This window comes from Ascaphus truei, chromosome 19 (genome assembly GCF_040206685.1).
Source record: "Ascaphus truei isolate aAscTru1 chromosome 19, aAscTru1.hap1, whole genome shotgun sequence".
Classification (NCBI taxonomy): Eukaryota; Metazoa; Chordata; class Amphibia; order Anura; family Ascaphidae; genus Ascaphus; species Ascaphus truei.
The window spans coordinates 16,930,990-16,950,768 of record NC_134501.1 but is presented as its reverse complement, the minus strand read 5'-3'; the positions used below and the strand labels follow the sequence as shown (position 1 = coordinate 16,950,768).

General features: G+C 45.6%; 1 protein-coding gene across 6 annotated transcripts in view; it reads left to right on the top strand.

Annotated features, from left to right (window-relative positions):
- Nucleotides 1–1,756: 1,756 nt before the first annotated feature.
- Nucleotides 1,757–19,779, top strand: part of WWOX (WW domain containing oxidoreductase) — a 549,395-nt gene continuing 531,372 nt past the window's right edge. For 4 of the 6 annotated variants that reach the window (XM_075576743.1, XM_075576747.1, XM_075576746.1 and 1 more), the window contains exons 1-5: nt 4,785–4,937; nt 8,806–8,922; nt 9,390–9,454; nt 9,920–9,977; nt 11,595–11,773. In XM_075576743.1, the coding sequence (XP_075432858.1) occupies nt 8,816–8,922; nt 9,390–9,454; nt 9,920–9,977; nt 11,595–11,773 (409 nt within the window). In that variant the 5' untranslated portion in view covers nt 4,785–4,937; nt 8,806–8,815. Of the gene's footprint in view, nt 1,822–4,784; nt 4,938–5,682; nt 6,047–8,805; nt 8,923–9,389; nt 9,455–9,919; nt 9,978–11,594; nt 11,774–19,779 lie in introns of those variants that run through there. The other 2 variants (XM_075576744.1, XM_075576745.1) reach the window with 2 other exon arrangements.

The following is a 19,779-nucleotide window of genomic DNA, read 5'->3' as shown; positions in this document are numbered from 1 at the left end:
ACAATACCTAGTACCCATCAAATGAGATGTAAAACAACTTTACTCTCCCTTAACACATCCAACTCTAAAGTTTCACTAATCTATTTTTTTTTATTGGCCGTCTGGCAAGAATAAATTAATTCTTTATTATGTTTGCCATTGTAAAAATTAGATTAGCTTTTAGAACAATACGTGGACTGAAGTTTGTTTTCTATCAATTCAGTACAATATAATTACGTTACTTAACATCACTAAGCTTTGTATTCCGTTGCCGTCTTGTATGCAGAGCTACAGTAGTTCAAATCATCTGCGGTTTTTGATAGAGTAAGGCTAAGGCCCCGTTGCACGCGTTCGCTGTCTTGCTTGCCGGCGGCGCGTGCAACTCACTGCACCGCGATCTGCGGTCTGCAGGAAACTTTTTTCGGAGCGGGGGGGCGTGACCAAATGGGTCGGGTGGGCGGGGCCATGATGAGGGGGGGCGCGGCCATGATGTGTTTCCGTGTGCTGGAGTGGAATATAACATTGACATATCTCCAGTTTAATCGGGTGCTGTAAAGTCCCGTCCTGTCCACCGCCCCCGCCCCCTCCCCCCTCAGTTTGCCCTGAAGCCGGGCCCCGTCCCCCAGGCCCTGCATGTAAATGAGTGTGAGGACAGGCAATAGTAAATACATGTGTCCCGCTCCCCGCAGCCTCCCTGCTCCCCGAAGCCTCCCCTCCTCCTCATTGCCAGGGGTTCCCCCGTTCCCCCCCCCCCGCATCTGCTTACACTGCAGACTATGAGGAGAGAGTCTGTGGGAGGGAGGAGGGGGGCTCCCTTGGTGCTGCTGCTGCTTTCCCTCTCCTCCCCGCTCCCCGAAGCCTCCCCTCCTCATTGGCTCACAGCCACACCACGTGACGCGTCACCGCTTGGGATTACAATTCTCTTGAATCCCCTGGCGGCTGACGCGACATAGCGTGTAGTGAGCTGTGCAGCCAGGGGGGACTGGGACCGGCTCGGGAGGATTCCCCTGCTGGTGGGGAACGCTCGTGTGGCCGCCCGCGCCGCCGGGCGCAGCGGGTCCCAGCCCATAGGCTTCGGATTAGAGGGTTAGAAACTATTATCTTTATCATCAAAAATGTAGCAACTGTTTGGATAAATATATTGTCATTGTTACCTATCTGAACCTTGTCCTGCTAAATACACTTATATGATGGATGTCACAATAAAGTATAAACGATGAAAGATGATTTGTTAAAACAAAACTTTTGAAGCGCGTAATACTCGTGGTTTCAACCATTTACTAATGTATTCAGTGAATATAGATGGATTTAAAATACAATGACATGGAGATTACAGATTACAGATGTAAAACAATTCACTCCACTCTGGAAAACCAGTCCAAAATGTTGACTGGTTAATACAATTCTTTTTTGAGACCATTTACGTGCGTGCAAATTATTTATTGAAAATAAAATAAAGGGATGTGACACCGTAAAATATACAGATGCACCATAAGCGATTGTTGCCCCAGATAACAGAACATACCGTGTTACAATGTTAAACTATTGCAGAGTTTCCATTCAATGGCAGAATATCACATCAGATCCCATCACAGCATACAGAGAGGACAAGGCAGCTGCGACTTCTGTATTATACAGTTCACGTTCAACAGATGGAAAAGTACAACTGGAGACGGGAAGGCTTTGCCGTGAACAGCGCCATCTGGTGTATCACCAGTCTGTTTATATCGGTCCAGGACATTTGATCGCAGCAGTTTCACCGTGACCAAATGACTGCCGGCGCTTCGCCATGATTCACCCCGCCACTGGAACCTGCCACTGCTGGCCACTTCACCACTAAAGGTAAGTGCCAAAACCCCCTTCTCTAAGCCCTTACCCAAAAACCCACTACCATAACCACTAAACCCCTTTAAATTAATCCCTTCACTAAATAGTAATAAAACTAAGGTTGAGGTCCCAGTAACAGCCTGTTTGCGCACGGCGCGGCGTGCACTGTGCGTGTAAGCACCGCCCCTCAATGGGGCTGGGCCCAGTACGCACCATGACGCTGAAGGTGCAGCCGCGCCGTACTGCAAGGTTTTTCCCAACTCAATAAAATTGAGTTTACTCCTAGCGACGGAGGCGTGGCCACGCCCCCACCGGCGGTTCACCCAATGAGGGCGAACCAGCCGCGTGACGTAATGGCCACGCCCCCGCAAATCCCCGACCACGCCCCCTCCCGTCGCAAGATTCTCCTCTCCTCACAGACCGCAGATCGCGGCTAGCGCTGTGCAAGCGCCGCCCCACCCCCGCCGGACGCGCGTCACAGACATTACTGGGACCGCAGCCTTACCTTAGAAGTGGCTGGCGGTGGGGATTCCAGCAGCGGATCGGCAGCGCTGCGAAAATGCAGCGACAAAATGTCCATTCCGGTTTACATTACCTGCCCTACAGAAATGTTTCCGCAGACGATATAAAGTCTTGTATTCACTAGATTACAGGGGTAGCTAACCCCAGTCCTCCTGACCTGACGCTAGCTCTTGAGGACTGGAGTTGGCTATAACTGCACTAGAATGTATTCAAATCGATATCCAGTGATACGGAGAGTTAATGCCATCACTGCAGTCCCCAAAGGCCTTCGTCCACATTTAACATTGCAATAAGGTCGTACGCACTGAATTCTCTTACAAACTGAGCCATTTTTGTGGGTGAGGTTTTGGAAAATGAAGAATATTTAAATATTGTCCCCGATAGCAAATCATGCTGGACTTAGTTAGCACGCCCTGTCCTGTCCCCAGCAATATTTTTGTATTAAAACAGCAGCTGGAGCTGCGTAGATTTCAGCCCCGGGAAACCTCTGGGTCTTGAGATACTTACCACCTCCGTAGGTGCTGTCGGTTACTTCCTGGTTTTTAAATCTCCCGCGGCAGCTTACTATTGGCCCACGTGTTGCAGGAGATTTAAACCCCCATTTTGATTCCCCGGTAGGGGATAATACCGACAGGGGTTCCCTGATATTAACACTGTTCAGAGACTCCCTGCCTCCCACCTATGTAAAACGACACCATTAACTAGAAACATCCACGCGGTTCTTTTGTAGCATACGTTATATATTCCTTCCTAAATGTGTAAATATAATATTTCTTTCAGCCAGTTTGTTTTTGTCACTACAAGAGAAGACAAAAGTCCCTGTTTTTACGTACAAATGAAATTCCTACTGACGCCCTGCGTTATCCAGTGGCTGATTTCCCATTAGGCCTTGGCCTAGGGCCTTTTGGGGTGGCAAAAAAAGTCCTCCCCCGTATACATTTGCCGCACTCTCGGGCCTGATGGGAAGTCACTTACATATGCCGAGCGCCTCCTTGCTGCCGAGGGTCTGCAGAACTTCCCAATATCACCGGTGCACTCCGTTGTAATTTTCAAACACTTGATGTGTCCGCCGGGGTAAAGCTGCCGTTTGCTAATTTGGCTGGAAAGATGCCCCACGCTTGAAACACTGCACACACGCCTTTCCAAGATCAGGGTCAGAGGTCAAGGCCATGGCGCTGCGGGCCAACAAGCAAAAGTCTGGGGCATTGGGCACAGTGCCTGCGGCGATAGAGCTGCGGGGGAACCATGTTTCTGAACAGGACCCGCTTCCCCCCCCCGCAGGGATCTTTCAGTACCGTGAACATGCGAGGACACTACGCTTTGTTACATCTGTGTATCTATTAGAGACTGGGTCGGCTGGTGGTTTGTGAAGCTCGGTGCTGGGCCCTGCATGGTCCCGTCAACATGGCTCCGCAACGTCAAATTGCGTAGGCGTTGTCATGACAATGTGACGTCACGGCAACGCAGCGCCACAGGGCTTCCCATTGCCATAGCAACATGACACTGCATGGCATTGCGACGTGAAGTCCCATTGTCATAGCAACGCCATTTGACGTCGCGGAGCCGTGATAACGGGACCGTGCAGGAGGAGATGCCGCCGGAGAAGGTGAGAGTTACAGACCCCGCGCTCTCCCCCGGCTATCAGTTTAATTGTTGTGGGGGAGACGGGCGGGCACACCGCCATCAAGCCGCGGTCCCGATTAGAGATGTAGCCCATCGCTGGCTTTGAAGCAGGTTACTGCTTTTCCAATGTCGGATCCCTGCGCCTGGCGAATGAGATTAAAAGCGATAAAAATAACAAAGCAATAATAAATAAAAAAAATCATTATCTAAGAGCGAAGGAGGACTGTAGCTCAGTGGTGATGTTCAATATCCAGTGCCAGCTCCCCTTGTGACTTTATCTGCCTGTGCCTCAGACACCAAATTTGGTATTGTAGACTCTACCTGGCAGGGAATCAACGGGAGGCATGTATCAGCGTCCCCCTCCCCCCACAAAACGAGGGCAACAATAAAATGACACCAAACCTATTTACAAAAGAAAAAAAGTTACAAATAATTCCTTTTGGGATTGTCTCATTTGATTACTCTGGTGCAGATTTTTTGCCACAGGTTTGCACATTTCTATGTACAGCACTGTATACACCATCAGTGATACTGCATATATCAACAACAAAAAGTATCAGCATTAAGTGGCCCATTGTTTCAGCGGGAGACACTGCCAGGGGCCACAGGCAGGTCCCCCGGGGAAGCGCTGGTAACATTGTGTCCCTGTGTTACACAGCCCTATACTCTGTAACACTGAGCACAAGCTGGCTGTGTCATCACTTCCCTGCTCTCCCAGGAGTCCTCTGGTGTTCAGCCCCATGCTCTCCCATTGGCAGAAGAGGTCAGGTGACACCCAGCATGTCCTATCACATGACCACTGTCTCCAATCAGAGAACATGTGACCAGCAGGGGCTCCTGGGACATGTAGTCATTTGAAGTAAATCTCAAATAAAGCAGGCTATGCAAAAGTTCCTATTTTACCTGCAGGGCACATTTCTTTATTTCAGTATTTAACAAGTGAATGTTATCAGGCATTATCTGTACAGTGCTGCATGGGAAGCAAGGTAGGAATATGATATATATATATATATATATTTTTTTTTTCTTATTTTTTTCTTTTCTTGCCATTAATTTTTGACATGCAGATCACACGTTTCACTTTGGGTGTCCATCCAATACCCTGCTAGCATGGTGCGCAAGATAACAGCCATTATTGTCCCTGGAAAAACTAAGTGACATGAATATAACCTTTTATATGGGATTTATATGTGTATTTAAACACCGATTTTTACACTTTGTAATGTATGCACCTGAGGAACGGGTTGTGCCATTACTTGTCTCGTTTGAATATTAATAAACGATCTGAGCTTCCTTTGAACACGAAGAGTGCAGCTATTTCTCCTTCTTCATTGCTTTAAATCCGGAGTGGCCAACTCCAGTCCTCGGGGGCCACCAACAGGTCAGGTTTTAAGATATCCCTGCTTCAGCACAGGTGGCGCCATCAGCGGCTCAGTCGAAGACTGCATCACCTGTGCTGAAACGGGGCTGGAGTTGGCCATCGCTGCATTAAGCGATAGACTGGAATATTGGGGTTAGGATAAGGGCTGGACAAGTCTTTTATGTATCCGTATGCCTGTTAAATAAGAAGGCACAAGTTCCTCAGCCGGGAGGCGCGCAGCCGGTAATATAAGGGATGTGTGCAGCCGGTAATATAAGGGATGTGTGCAGCCGGTAATATAAGGGATGCGCACAGCCGGTAACATAAGGGATGTGTGCAGGGAGCTGCGTGAGCCGTGTCTGTGTTTCCAGCAGGAGCAGTTCTGGGAGGCACAGGAAGTGAGGAGAGAGGCTGCACATGCTGCTCTGTACATCAATATTTACCTGCTCTCATCACAAGCCTCTCCTGCTGCTGGCTCCAGCTAGGAAGGTCCTGTTTGTGGGATAGCACAGGGAGCCCTTGCCACGAGGAGCTTGCAATCTAATTGTCGGGGCAGGGAGGTGAAGTGACATGTCCAAGCTGTTCGGGGTCAGCGCTCGGTCTCGAACTGCGACCGACCCAGCACGTCATCTAATCTCAACTCCACCGTTCCCTGCCGTGCCTTAATCTCTTTCCTAGACACAGCTTCACGTCAGGATTATTCGTCTTTCAAATAAACATTTCTTATGTTACGTTGTAAGGATTGTTTGCTGTTCTCTTTTGTGTTTTTATATTCCCCCCCCCCCCCCACCCCTTCCAAAAACAATCTGTAATGAGAAATCAAGGGGAAATTATTTAACACCGTGCTCAGTGTTTTGTTTTCATGTTTTAGGCTGCGGCCACGCTGGTGCTGACCGCTGCTTGAGCAGTTACGTCAAAAGCTCTCCAAACATGAGCGGCGGGTGTCCGCGCTATTTCGCAAGCGCGGGGCGTGGGGGCAATTGAGCGCGGTTGAAAGTCTCTCTCTTGTTTTTTATTGTTTACGCAAGCGCCAAGCTTGGGTGAGTGTCGGGGACGGGGCAATTTCACTTGCCGAAACTAACCTAAGCACATTTAGAATATATTTGGAGTGCTTTTTGTGGGATTTTCCACAAATATTATGTATTCAATATGGTGAAGTAGAGTTTAAATTCCATAGAGCAAATGTAAAGAAATATTTACTTACATTATAAAAAAAACAAAACAAATTTTTAACGGTATTGTGTGTTGGAGCGGCTGATACTTTCCTTGCAGCGACTCCAGGCGGTTTGGTTGTAAAGGGTTGTGGTTGTTTTTCCTCTTGTGTTGCAGAATTATTTTTGTGATGTGATTCCGAGATTACGGTAATTTACTGGTTTTCTTCATTGTGGAGAGCGCTGTAAACCGCAGTAAATTGTGAGGTTTAATATATTCTACATCTGGGTGTTTTGTTTAATGCTGGGTTTATCATCATCATTAGTATGTTACTTTTATTAAGGAACCTTCTTCATACTTTAAAAAAAAAATATATATATATATATATATAGAGCATAAAGCGAGAGGAATCCATAGCATGTACCATTTATCATCCATATCCTAGCAAATCCCTTTTAAAAAAAATATTTAATGGAATCCCAATGACTGGTTCAAAGTATTCATTGGGGCAGGGGTGCGCGGCGGTTACAGAGGCCCTGCGCTTTCCCCGAAGGCATTTAAATGCTGGGGATCGCGTGAGGCCTCTGTAACTTTACTTACCTTAACAGCGACGCGTTGCCATGGCAACGGGACGTCACATCACATGACCCCGCAGTGTCATTTCACGCCGGTGAGAGCAAGCAGGGGGGCACAGGGCATAGAGTTTGCGCACCCCTGAATTAAGGATTTGTGGAATGATACCCCTAAAACACTGAAGGACAAGCATCGCCCCAACAAAGTTTGTCACTTGACCTATTTATAGCATATTTTTATATATTATTTTAAACCTTTTATCGTTCTGCTTCTCTAATACATGAAACCTTAATATATTTTTCTTATGTAGCGCTGACTGTGCAGGTAGCGCTGTAAATAGAATCTCACCGGCAACATGAGTTGCCAATTAAGGCTGCACTTATGGTGCCGTCGCCGGCGATAGCGAAGCGACGGTGATGTCACACTGCGGTTGCTGGAAAAATCAAATTGACTTGACTTCCAGCGATTGCAACCAAGCAGTCGCGTCACCTGTACTATAAGCGCAGGCAATACATTTGTTTTTGCCGCGACTTCGCCGGCACCATAAGCGCAGCCTAAGTTTTTGGTATGTGAGACATGGATAATTATAAGCGAATGAACCATGGGGTGACGAGCTGCTAACATTGGGGTTCATACCTGTTTCGCTTTGGTTCTTACCCTTCCCTTACTCCGTTAGCTCAGCTATTTCCATTCTCTGCAAAACTAGGGTGAAAGTGGATCACTTCCATTGTGTGTCTGGTGTATTTAGAGTGCGTCTGCTGGTCTCTGCAAGGTTCACATGTAGCTCTGCTATTAAAGTAAGGCCTCGGACATAGTGTGTGCGCGCCTGTCGCCTGAGCGATCTGTGAACTGAGATCGCTCGCGACGGGGAGGCGTGACCGTGACGTCCCAAGGCTGGCTCGCCCTCATTGGCTGAACCGTGCACGTGACCCGGCCTTAGGCTGCGGCCGTGGTGCGAGCGACGGCGCGAACAATGTGCAGCAGCTCTGTAGAGCTGGCCATAGTGAGCCCGCGCGAATTTTGAGCCAACACAAAAATTTGATTTTGTCGCGCGACAGCCGGGTCACGTGAGTCGGTTCAGCCAATGAGGGTGAACCAGCTTCGTGACGCCACGCCAGTGAGTGATCTCAGTTCACAGTTCGCTCGGGCGACAAGTGCGCGTGCCCACTATATCCGAGGCCTTAGGCCGTGCTTATAGTGCCGGCGATGGCGACGCTGGAAAAATCTAATTGAAGTGACTTCCAGCAATCGCGGCCAAGCCGTCGCGGGGCTCCTACTATAAGCGCACGCGACGGCGTCAACACATTTGTTTTGACGCGACATCGCTTCGCTGTCGCCGGCACTACAAGCGCGGCCTTATGCTGAAGGATTGTGCTTCTATAACTCATTAGCCCAGATCCACAAAAGGGTGCCAAACTCTCATGCATTTCCTCCCATTGTAATGAACGTCAGGAAAGGCGTACTAAAGCTTGGCACCCCTTTGTGAATCTGTGCCACTGTGTTCCCTCCATTGTAAATAATTTCGTTGCGATTGGGGGAAGAGAATATCTACCATCTCATTCTATTTCAACCCAGCCAAAGATTTGAATCTGTTTTCTATCCGTTTGCGTGTTCCTCAACTCCTATTGTAATGAGCAATCCGAGCGATTCTTTCTCTTCCTGTTTCTTGAGCTTGAGAGACCTCTTGTGGTAAGATAGTATTGCATGCTAGCTAGGCTGCTGTATAAAGTGATTTACATTAATAATCAATAGTGCCATTACATTTGCAGCCGCAGTGCCATGGCAGCTCTGAAATACGCCGGTCTGGACGACACAGACAGTGAGGACGAGCTCCCACCCGGGTGGGAGGAGAGAAGCACAAAGGATGGATGGGTTTACTATGCAAAGTAAGGTGGTTTAGGGGAGGCCAGGAAAGTCGGGGAGGGCGGGACCTAAAGATTTTGGGGTGGGGGAGTGGAGAACCCAGAGGTGCAACCACATGGTACACCCCATCCCTAATTTAGAAGCACTTCCCTGTATTGTCTTGAGCTGAAAGACAGGCATGTGAATGTAATAACAGATGATCACATGCTGACATGATAGTGAAATACTCCGTATTGTTACAGTGTATGTTAGTCATAAGGATTCCTTTATTCTTCGAAGCAGTTATTTGGGCCGGTTCCAGCTGAAAATGCCTATTGAACTCTACAGGATTTTCGTCCACTTTGGCAGATCTAGAATTACCCGCATCCTGTGAGACCCTGATACCAGCACCAGAGTTCTTTATAGATGAACTGTTAGTGTGGCAGAGATTTGAAACCCGCACAGGTCTCATTTTGTCCTTAAAGTAAAAAGTTTCTCTTCTTTTTAACAGCCACTTAGAAGAGAAAACCCAGTGGGAGAATCCGAAAACCGGAAAGCGTAAAAGAATAGCGGGAGGTTGGTGATGACTTTATTTCTTTAGCCCAGGGGTGACCAACTCCAGTCCTCAAGGGCCACCAACAGGTCAGGTTTTCAGGATATCCCTGCTTCAGCACAGGGGATGCCTTCAGACTGGGCCACCTCTGCTGAAGCGGGGATATCCTGAAAACCTGACCTGTTGGTGGCCCTTGAGGACTGGAGTTGTCCACCCCTAGTGTAACCTAATTGTGTTACTCTGTATCAGGAAACAGGGTTTAATGTTGCATTACACATGGGGCAGAAGGTATGTTAAACTTTGCCTCCACGCATTAGCGGCTGTCTGCAGCACAGTGCTACCTGTTACAAAACATACCAGTGTTACTAAAAGCAGCAATTATTTCAGCAATCGATGCACTCAGCCTGTCTGTCTACATTTTTTAAAATCTGATGTCTTGTTTATTTGTGCATTGGCGTAGCCGAGCTAATCTACTCATTTTCTCGTAGATCTTCCCTACGGATGGGAACAAGAAACAGATGAAAATGGACAGATCTACTTTGTTGAGTGAGTTCCGGATTCAAACTAAACCATTTGGAGAAGCCATGTAGATGTATGTTGCGTGTACCTGCGTTTTGAAAGGAAAGATCGAGTTGTGGGAGGCAAATAAATAAGAGTAATTGAGTAACGGAGTCATTTTACTTTCCAGTTGTGTTACTTGGCCCTTTATCTACCCAAATTACTGCATTTCATATAAAATAATAAATGGGTATAATAAATCCATTTTGCACAAGTCATTCCTACTGTACATAGTTGCATAGTAGATGAGGTTGAAAAAAGACATATACAGTACGTTCAACCTATGCTAAATTTAGACCAGAAATACTTTATCCTATATCCGTACTTACAGTATATTGATCCAGAGGAATGCAAACACAAAACCCCAGTGAAATATCATCCAATGATATCTCATAAGGGGGAAATTCCTTCCTGACTCCAAGAATTGGCAATCAAATTACTCCCTGGATCAACATCCTTCCCATATTTACTTATTTGGTATATCCCTGTACACCTGTCCTTTCTAAAAAAGATGTCCACATTTTTTTTGAAGGCATCTATTGTATCTGCCATCACAGTCTCCATGGGTAATGAATTCCACATTTTAACTGCCTTTACTGTAAAGAACCCTTTCCTTTTGTTGCTGGTAAAATCTACTTTCCTCCAACCTTAAGGGATGACCCTGTGTCCTTTGTACTGCCCTTGGAATGAATAGTTATTTTAAAAGCTCCTTGTACTGTCCCCGAATATGTTTGTATATAGTTATCATATCCCCTATTTTATGCCTCTTTTCTAATGTAAACAAATCTAATTTAGCTATCCTCTCCTCGTAAATCAAATTATCCATTCCCTTTATTAATATGGTGTCTCTTCTCTGCACTTTCTCTAGCTCCATAATGCCTTTTCTAAGGAGTGGTGCCCAAAACTGTACTCTATATTCAAGGTGTGGTCTTACTAATGCTTTGTAAAGGGGCATAATTATGTTTACTTCCCTTCTAGACATTGCCCGTTTTAATACAAGATACGATCTTGTTTGCCTTTGCAGCTACTGCCTGACTTTGTGCACTATTGCTAAACCTGCTGTCTACAAGTACTCCTAATCCTACAGATTGCTGCTGTAACTTGTAGACACTCTTTAGATGTCCAAGTTGCTGATCACAATGACATTTAGTCCCTGGAAGATAAAGACCCACCCACACACATGGAAGCTGTGATAAAGTGTTCATCTGTACAACACTTTCTCTGAATGGATGTATAATATGTAGCTCCAAAAGTGGGCCAAAAAGATGCACCAGCCTTATTAACCCTTTGGGTGCTCGATGGCGAAGCCACCACATCATGGGCTCTTGTACTCTCTAGGGCAGATTGCATTCAGCGCTCTAAGAGGGGGGCTCCTTTCTCATGTACCTCATCGTGATGTACCGTAGGAGCTGTGGCACTCTGGTGCTGCGGCCTCTACGGCGCTCAATGGGTTAAAGAAGAGAAAATCCCATAAAGAGCAATGTAGCTAATTTCTATGAAAATCTAGTGCAGTTTTTTTGCAACTGTTTCAGGTGGGAATCTTTGATATAAAACCCAATTCAAATGTCTATTTTGGCTTTTTATTTTTGTCAAATGTTTTCGCAGCCACTTGAATAAAAGGACTACATACCTTGACCCGAGACTCGCATTCACCGTGGAAGAAAACCCCACGAAAATGAACACCAGACAAAAGTATGATGGAAACACCACTGCAATGGAAATCCTGCAGGGCTGCGAGCTGTCTGGGAAGGTGGCGATCGTCACTGGAGCCAACACTGGAATTGGTAGGAATGGGAAGACCCTACTTTCTAATGGCAATGTGTCCTCCGAAAGAGTTGTGTTTGTGTTTATTGTTGATTTCCTGTAGAATACAGCCTGTAGTGTGCGTAGAGTCTGGTTATTCTACCTCTGCAGATAGAGACTCGAGATGTGCAAAGCTTTCTCATGAGGTCGCGAGCCATGCGAAAAAAGCCGCAGCTTAGTCAGGGCTCGCAGACAATTCGCCATACCACGCCAGCCAATGTGCATTGCAATTTCATTGAATACGCTAATTTGCCAAATTCTCTAAAATCGCTGGATGTGCTTCATGCTGAAACTATAAATGGGGCACACACCCTGTTTCGCTCACTAGTGATATTTCGATAAAAGTTTACTCATTTGGAATCTGATTTGTGTTTAAAAAAAAGTCAACATTTCGCTACTACATAATTGCCAGCGCCACGACTAATGGAGACAGAGAAGGACAAGATGACCCGAAAATGTCATACAGTTATACAATCATTTCCAGGGTAAGCGTCAATACTCCGACGCTGGAGGGAAACTGATTCCTTTGCATCTCAAAAGACAGGGGTGCCGAATGCTACATCCAACAGACAAAACATATATGGTAATAAGTATAAAGTTTAAATACTTCAATAATAATAATAATTACTTGGTTATTTAGTTAAACTCTTTGGCCAAAGCGTCATAAGCCTGCATACCAAACGTCAAGGTATAACCAATAATGCAGGTCCCACACTACACTGTGAACCCTTCCCTTTACCTCTGTATGAGGGGAAAGAACCATAGTAGGTCCTGTTCTTGCAGCAAAGTGAAATGACCTCCCAAGTTAAAAAGGTGAGGAGGATTGAGCTCTGGGGGGAGGCATACAGCTATACAATCATTTCCAGGGTAAGCGTCAATACTCCGACGCTGGAGGGAATCTGATTCCTTTGCATTTCATTAACTCTTGCACCAGCTGTCCCTGTTTTTTAGGGTTAGGGAGTCAAGGAGCGAATGAAATGTATTGGGAAATGTTTTCTCATGAAGTAGAACAGAGCGGTTAGAAGGCTTGTGTATGTCCTCTTCTGGATTGCCAACGTAATTGGAAGAAGGCTGATACTTGATGGACGGAGTTACTTTTCTTGGTCCCTTTCATAAGATACATGAAAGGGAAAGGTGCCAAGAATACCATAATTCGGCGAGAATTTCTGCTTGCAATAACAAGGCATGTCACTTTGAGGAACTCTAACAGGTGGTGGAATTTGACTATTACTCAAATATTATATGTTATGCCAAGCCATTGGGAGTCCCTGTGAGTCACTGCCAAAGATACACTTAATACTACACTTCTTAACATGCCTACTTCAGAAGTCTGTTGCTTTCAACTTTCCAAAGAGCCTTTCTTTCTTGGCACAGTGCCGGTGTCACCCGTACCAATACCAAATCCTTGGAAACATGGTCAGGGGCGCGTCTAATGAAGGGAGACTTCTCTGTTCCCTGTAACAGGGACGGATTAAGAAAATGCTTATTTCTTTTTTTTTAATGTAGGGACTGGACAGCTTTCTGGTTTTAGTTTATTGTATTATACAGAGGATTGTATAGTTGTTGTTTTTTTTTTATACAGACCTGCAGCTTGTCTTAATGCAAATAAACTGGATACCTAGATGCAATAGAATTCACAATTGAAAAATCATCACCTATTACTGGCTTGTTATTCTTATCCATTTGGGTGCTGGCCCCTACAGCTCTGCAAGGGTTAATTGTTGGGATGGGGTTTGTTATACAATCATTAAATGTATTTTTTCTGTCTTGCCAATCGGGTATTGGTTGTTTCCAAAACATGTTCTATATTGAATCAGTAATGGGCTTTTAGAGGTTATTTTCGGTGTGAAGTATATTGACATGGTTCCTACAGTATATGGCTTGACATCCATCCTAAAACAGAATATATAGGCAGTTTTAATGCATTCTGCATGATAATCCGTTTTATGGGTGTCCCGTTCAATGCTGAAGACTTTCAAAGGGTCGTCGAACAAGAGAAATAATAAAATATGCTAAAAAAAATAATAATATTGCGTGACGATGATTTAACAGAATATAGGAATGTCGTTATTGGCCCGGATTTTCCACTTTCTAGTTTCCAGCATCTTTTAGGACACACATGATTTATCAAACATGTCATGTTAAGTGGTACCCACCAGAGGGCAGTGTTACCCTTCAGAATACTGTGTATGGAAACAAAACAGCTTAGGTTTTACACAATGTTTTCTTACAGTTCTGTTAAGAGGCTTTCATCTAAGCTTTGATTCATTCCCTGAAAGTTTTTGTAGAGGCATTATTTACACGTGGAAGAATACGAACACATGTCCACATTCTGAAGAGACATTTTAGTATAGTAAATAACATATACACACGTTCACTACTGTTAAAACAGTAACACCTAAAAGAGAAATCCTATAAATTCTACTCCCCCCCCCCCCCCGAACCTTGTTATGCTTCCTATGGTAGTTCTTAATCTTCATATGTATTCTATTGTGTTCTCAAAATAAATACAATTTTTTTTTAGGGTGTTAAAAACATCTGATTCCTTTTAGAGGGAAATTATTGCTTTGGAATGAATAATTGGGCATTATGGGACATCAAATGAAATAAGGAAAATATTTTGGATGGCTGGCGCGCTCTTCCATCCCTGAAAGGCTAATGGTAGGAGTGACTTTGTGGGATTATAATGTATTTTGTTTTAGGGCCCACCCGTTGGCTTGTAGCCCTCTCCCTGCGTGCGGTTTAGTACAACCTGGGAATATTCAGGAGTTATATCAGATCTACACCTACTCATCCTGTTTTCCAAAGTATTCATTCTGCACCGTGTGTAGAAACTCTGCCTCAACCAAACAAGTGTATTTCCTTCTTCAAACGCTATAAAAATAGCACAGGAGCCAGTCATAGACCTAACGGGGCGGATAATTGCGTCTTGTGATTCTGCCGATGACTGTATACTGCTCACGAGCTCAGAGTTTACAGATGCTGGCAGAATCCCTTGATAATGTTACAGATATTCTCCAGCTGTGCAGCCAACCTTTATCCTGTGTGTTTGTACATGTGCTGGTTTTATAGGCTGGAATTCAGTGTCCAGTGTGCCAAATCATTCAAGAATCAGATGTGGGTTTGCCCCCAGATTTAGTCATTACTTGTGTAGGTCTCGACAGTTTGTAACAAAAATGTAGTGAAACAGTCATCTCTTTGCTAAGCTGTAAGTCCCATTTGTTTTCTTGGCCGTAGGTTTTATGAAGATATAGGGGCCTATGCAGAGAGCAGCGAATTTGAAAAATGGCGAATTTATTAAAAAGTAGCTTTTTTGGAGAGTTTTATTCTCCATATGCAGAAAAGTGCGAATTCTGCTATGTTTAACATGGATGCGTCTGGCGAGTTTAAATTGGCGAGATGCGCGCTTCAGAAACTTGTAAAAACAAATGCGCGCCTTTTTTTTTCCCTTTGCAATGGCCGCGAGCGGCAGCTTCTTGCCAATTTTTTCTGGCGAGGGAAAAAGGAGACAATAGCGCCATTTTATTGGCGCGAACAGCCGCTAGATGCCGTTCGCGGCTCTCTGCATTAGGATATTTGTAAAACTGGCGAGATTGAGGTTTTCGCCAGCCGCGAGGCGAGTTTTACAAATAGAAAAGAAAAATTGGCGCGTTTTTCGGAAATCTCCATTTTCTGCTGTTTTCTGCGCGATTATCTCCAAAAAATGGCGAATTTCGAAATAGCGCTGCTCTCTGCATAGGCCCCATACTTCCTTAGTACTAACTCAGTGATATTTTGGCTTCTTTTCATTTGTTCTTACCAGGATACTCATAATTGGGGCTTGGCCTGTGTAATCTCTTCTCTTTATTTGTTGTATTTAAATTGTGTTGCTTGAAACCCAGAAGGGTAATATAATGGGCCAAAGATCACATACTGTACAGATCACAAAGTGGGTGACTGCGACCGTGAAATATTGACTGGTTACTCAACCGCTAGTGTCGTTTCTTGAATCATCCCCAAAGCGGCGTTGACAGAGAGAGGAACTTAGCAGTCAGTCGTGTTGTTTCAAACACATTTTTATAGGCTGAATTGACCATACATTTTATACAGTATACTTAAAAAAAAATGTGATTGTGTACAGAATGTGTCACTTGTGCGTCATTGTGTCTGACTCTCTGGAATTGTATTGTATTGTATGTCTTTTTTATATAGCGCCATAAATGTACATAGCGCTTCACAGTAGTAATACATGTGGTAATCATATAAATAACAGGTCATGGGAATAAGTGCTTCAGACATAAAAGTAACATTATGGAAGAGGAGTCTAATTGGTAGGTAGCGGAACGTATAGAGACAGTAGTAGGGTATTCAAGTAAGTGCGTCTGCAGGGGGCCAAGCTTTATGTATCATGTGTCCAGGATTATCCACAGTGCTATTCATGTGCTTCTTTAAGCAAATGTGTCTTAGGCTTTGGTCCCGCTGCAGCTGGCGGTGCGTGCGGCCGCGGGCCACCAGCTGCTTGCCCCCGTTCTAGTTGCCCCCACTGGCTCCTTCCGGCGTGGCTGACTGCGTGCTGTGACGCGTCAGCCAGCCGGAGCTACAAGGAGCTTGTGATTTTGGCCAGTGTCACGTCACGTGACATCCCAGCAGCCAATCCAATTCTCCCCCCCCGTTCCGATTTCCCCCTTCAGCTCCGATCCCGGTTCCGACCCCCCCTTCCGATTCCCCCCCTCTGCCCGACCCCCCTTCCTATTCCCCCCCCGCTCCGATTTTCCCCCTCTGCCCGATCCCCGTTCCGATTTCCCCCCTTGCTCCGATTTACCTCCCGTGTGCCTGTGTGTGTGCCTGTGTGTATTTGCATGTGTGTGTGTGTGTGAGTGGAGGGGAGCAGGGAAGGAGCTGCGTGTGCGTGTGTGTCCTGGTTTTTTTTGTTACTTTGGACGGCTCGGGAGGAGGGAGCAGAATCTTGACAGAATTTGTATCTCCCTCCCGCCCCGCTCCGGCTCCCTACAGACCGCATATCGCGGTCTGTGCCTGTCAGCGCGCCGCCTGTCTGCAGTGCGGGCGCGCTGACTGAGGGAACGGGGCCTTAGCCTTAAGGTGGGTCTTAAAGGTGGATACAGAGGTGCTAGTCGGGTATCGAGGGGAAGGGCATTCCAGAGGTGCGGGGCAGTCAGTGAGAAAGGTTTAAGGCAGGAGAGGGCTTTAGATACAAAGGGGGTAGAAAGAAGACATCCTTAAGAAGAACGCAAGAGTTGGGATGGTGCATAGCGAGAAATTAGGGCTGAGATGTAAGGAGGAGCAGAAAAGTGTAAAGCTTTAAAAATGAGGGGGAGAATGTTGTGTTATGTATATAGCAAACCTGTAACAATGAATTTGATGGTCATCCGTCACCCCAGAGATTAGTTAATCGGATAGGCTGAAATAGGCATTTTGGTTTTCATATTGCCTTTTCATGTCTATTTTGATGAATCTATTTATTACTTTAATAAGTAGTAGCACACATGGTTGGTTAGGCAAATTATTGAACTTGATCAACCTTGGATAAAATTCACAATTCATGCCAAAATTGTTGCGACACATAAGGAATTCCATCTCGTCTGTAAGGTGCAATAATGATTTTTACAAAGCATGAAATGTAGCTATTAATGTGCTTTATATGTAAATTAAATACTTTGTGTAAAGAAGTGCTGCTGATTTAATGAGCCTTGTTCAAGACAAGTTTAACCGCCCGTTCTTGGAGAAAGTAAATTGGTTGTGGTCTTTCCAGGCACGAGATTTGGGGTAATATTGCACATATACATTGATTTTACTTAAAACCTAACTTTTATTTAAAATGTTGTTATACGACACAATATTTTTAACATGCAATTGACAAAAAAAACATCCTGTTATCCCATTAAATTGTCAGTCACTTTATATCTTTGTTGCAAAGTTATATATATTTTTTGTTTGTTGTAAAACCAAGTTGTAATTTATGAGGAACAATTTGCCCCAACCTTTCCCTGTATATCCGGTAATCAGAGGCAGATAATGAGTGATCAATAACACAAACGGATCAGGCCACCTTCCACATAGAGATGGCATCAATCCGTTAGTAATGATTAGGGACAATTGTTTAACTTGGTGGTCCCTCTATATTGATACTGTATAATGTCCGATGTATGTGCCCGTTCTCTTAATCTTCTTTTTCATTACCTATTATCCATACAGTACATGTAAGGTTTTTCTAACGTCACTGATTGAGTTCTGTGCACACTTGCCTTATAGCGCTTTTCTGCTAATGCACAATTTCAGTATAGTGAGCGGTACGCAGCACATAGGAATTTTAACAGACACAGTCCCTGCAGATGAGCTTGCAATCTATGTTTTTGGTGCCTGAGGCACAGGGAGATAAAGTGGCTTACCCAAGGTCACAAGAAGCTGACACCGGGAATTGAACCTGCATCAAACTCCGTGTCATCAGAGTCAGTGTCTTTACTCACTGAGCCACTCTCCATAAGTACAGTATATCTGTTTTAGGTGCTAGCTGCCATGTATCCTTTCAAATGGTTCATTTTCAACAAAACGCTTTAGTATCTCGGATTTATGTATTTATTTAGCCAAGAAATTTGACTCTTGCCTGAAGACCAGAACAGCTTTCACCATAATTATTCAGGGCATGTGTGCAACCCGAAGATCGCTCATTCTAACAAACTCCCATTCATTATCTGGCCCGATGTATTTCTGGCCTAATCTGCCTGCCACAAAAAGTACCATCATTTATCCCACTGCAGTGATTAAACATGAGCGCAAGTTGAGACCGTTAAGGCGAGACAAACAATTGCAAGCGGTAAACCGGGTAAAACCGGGTGCAGCTGAATGACACACTCCTTTGCACCACAATGTGTTCCCAGACCCTCTGACAGAGAGGAGGTTGACCTCATTTGTTACAAACCGGGGGAAATATAGGTTTATTGTGTGCACCGAACTTTGCTGCTGTTCCTGCTGCTGCGGTTCTTGCCCCTGCTGCTGTTGCGGTTCTTGCCCCTGCTGCTGTTGCGGTTCTTGCTGCTGTTGCGGTTCTTGCTGCTGTTGCGGTTCTTGCTGCTATTGCTATTCTTGCTGCTATTGCGGTTCTTGCTGCTGCTGTTGCGGTTCTTGCTGCTGCTGTTGCTGTTCTTGCTGCTGCTGTTGCGGTTCTTGCTGCTGTTGCGGTTCTTGCTGCTGTTGCGGTTCTTGCTGCTGTTGCGGTTCTTGCTGCTGTTGCGGTTCTTGCTGCTGTTGCGGTTCTTGCTGCTGTTGCGGTTCTTGCTGCTGTTGCGGTTCTTGCTGCTGTTGCGGTTCTTGCTGCTGTTGCGGTTCTTGCTGCTGCTGCTGCTGTTCTTGCTGCTGTTGCTGCTGCTGCTGTTCTTGCTGCTGCTGCTGTTCTTGCTGCTGCTGCTGTTCTTGCTGCTGCTGCTGTTCTTGCTACTGCTGCTGTTCTTGCTGCTGCTGCTGCTGTTCTTGCTGCTGCTGCTGCTGTTCTTGCTGCTGCTGCTGCTGTTCTTGCTGCTGCTGTTGCGGTTCTTGCTGCTGCTGCGGTTCTTGCTGCTGTTGCGGTTCTTGCTGCTGTTGCTGTTCTTGCTGCTGTTGCGGTTCTTGCTGCTGTTGCGGTTCTTGCTGCTGCTGCTGCTGCTGTTCTTGCTGCTGTTGTGGTTCTTGCTGCTGCTGCTGCTGTTCTTGCTGCTGCTGCTGTTCTTGCTGCGGTTCTTGCTGCTGCTGCTGTTCTTGCTGCTGCTGCGGTTCTTGCTGCTGCTGCTGTTCTTGCTGCTGTTGCTGTTCTTGCTGCTGCTGTTCTTGCTGCTGTTGCGGTTCTTGCTGCTGCTGCTGTTCTTGCTGCTGCTGTTCTTGCTGCTGTTGCGGTTCTTGCTGCTGCTGCTGTTCTTGCTGCTGCTGTTCTTGCTGCTGCTGTTCTTGCTGCTGTTGCTGTTCTTGCTGCTACTGTTCTTGCTGCTGTTGCGGTTCTTGCTGCTGCTGCTGTTCTTGC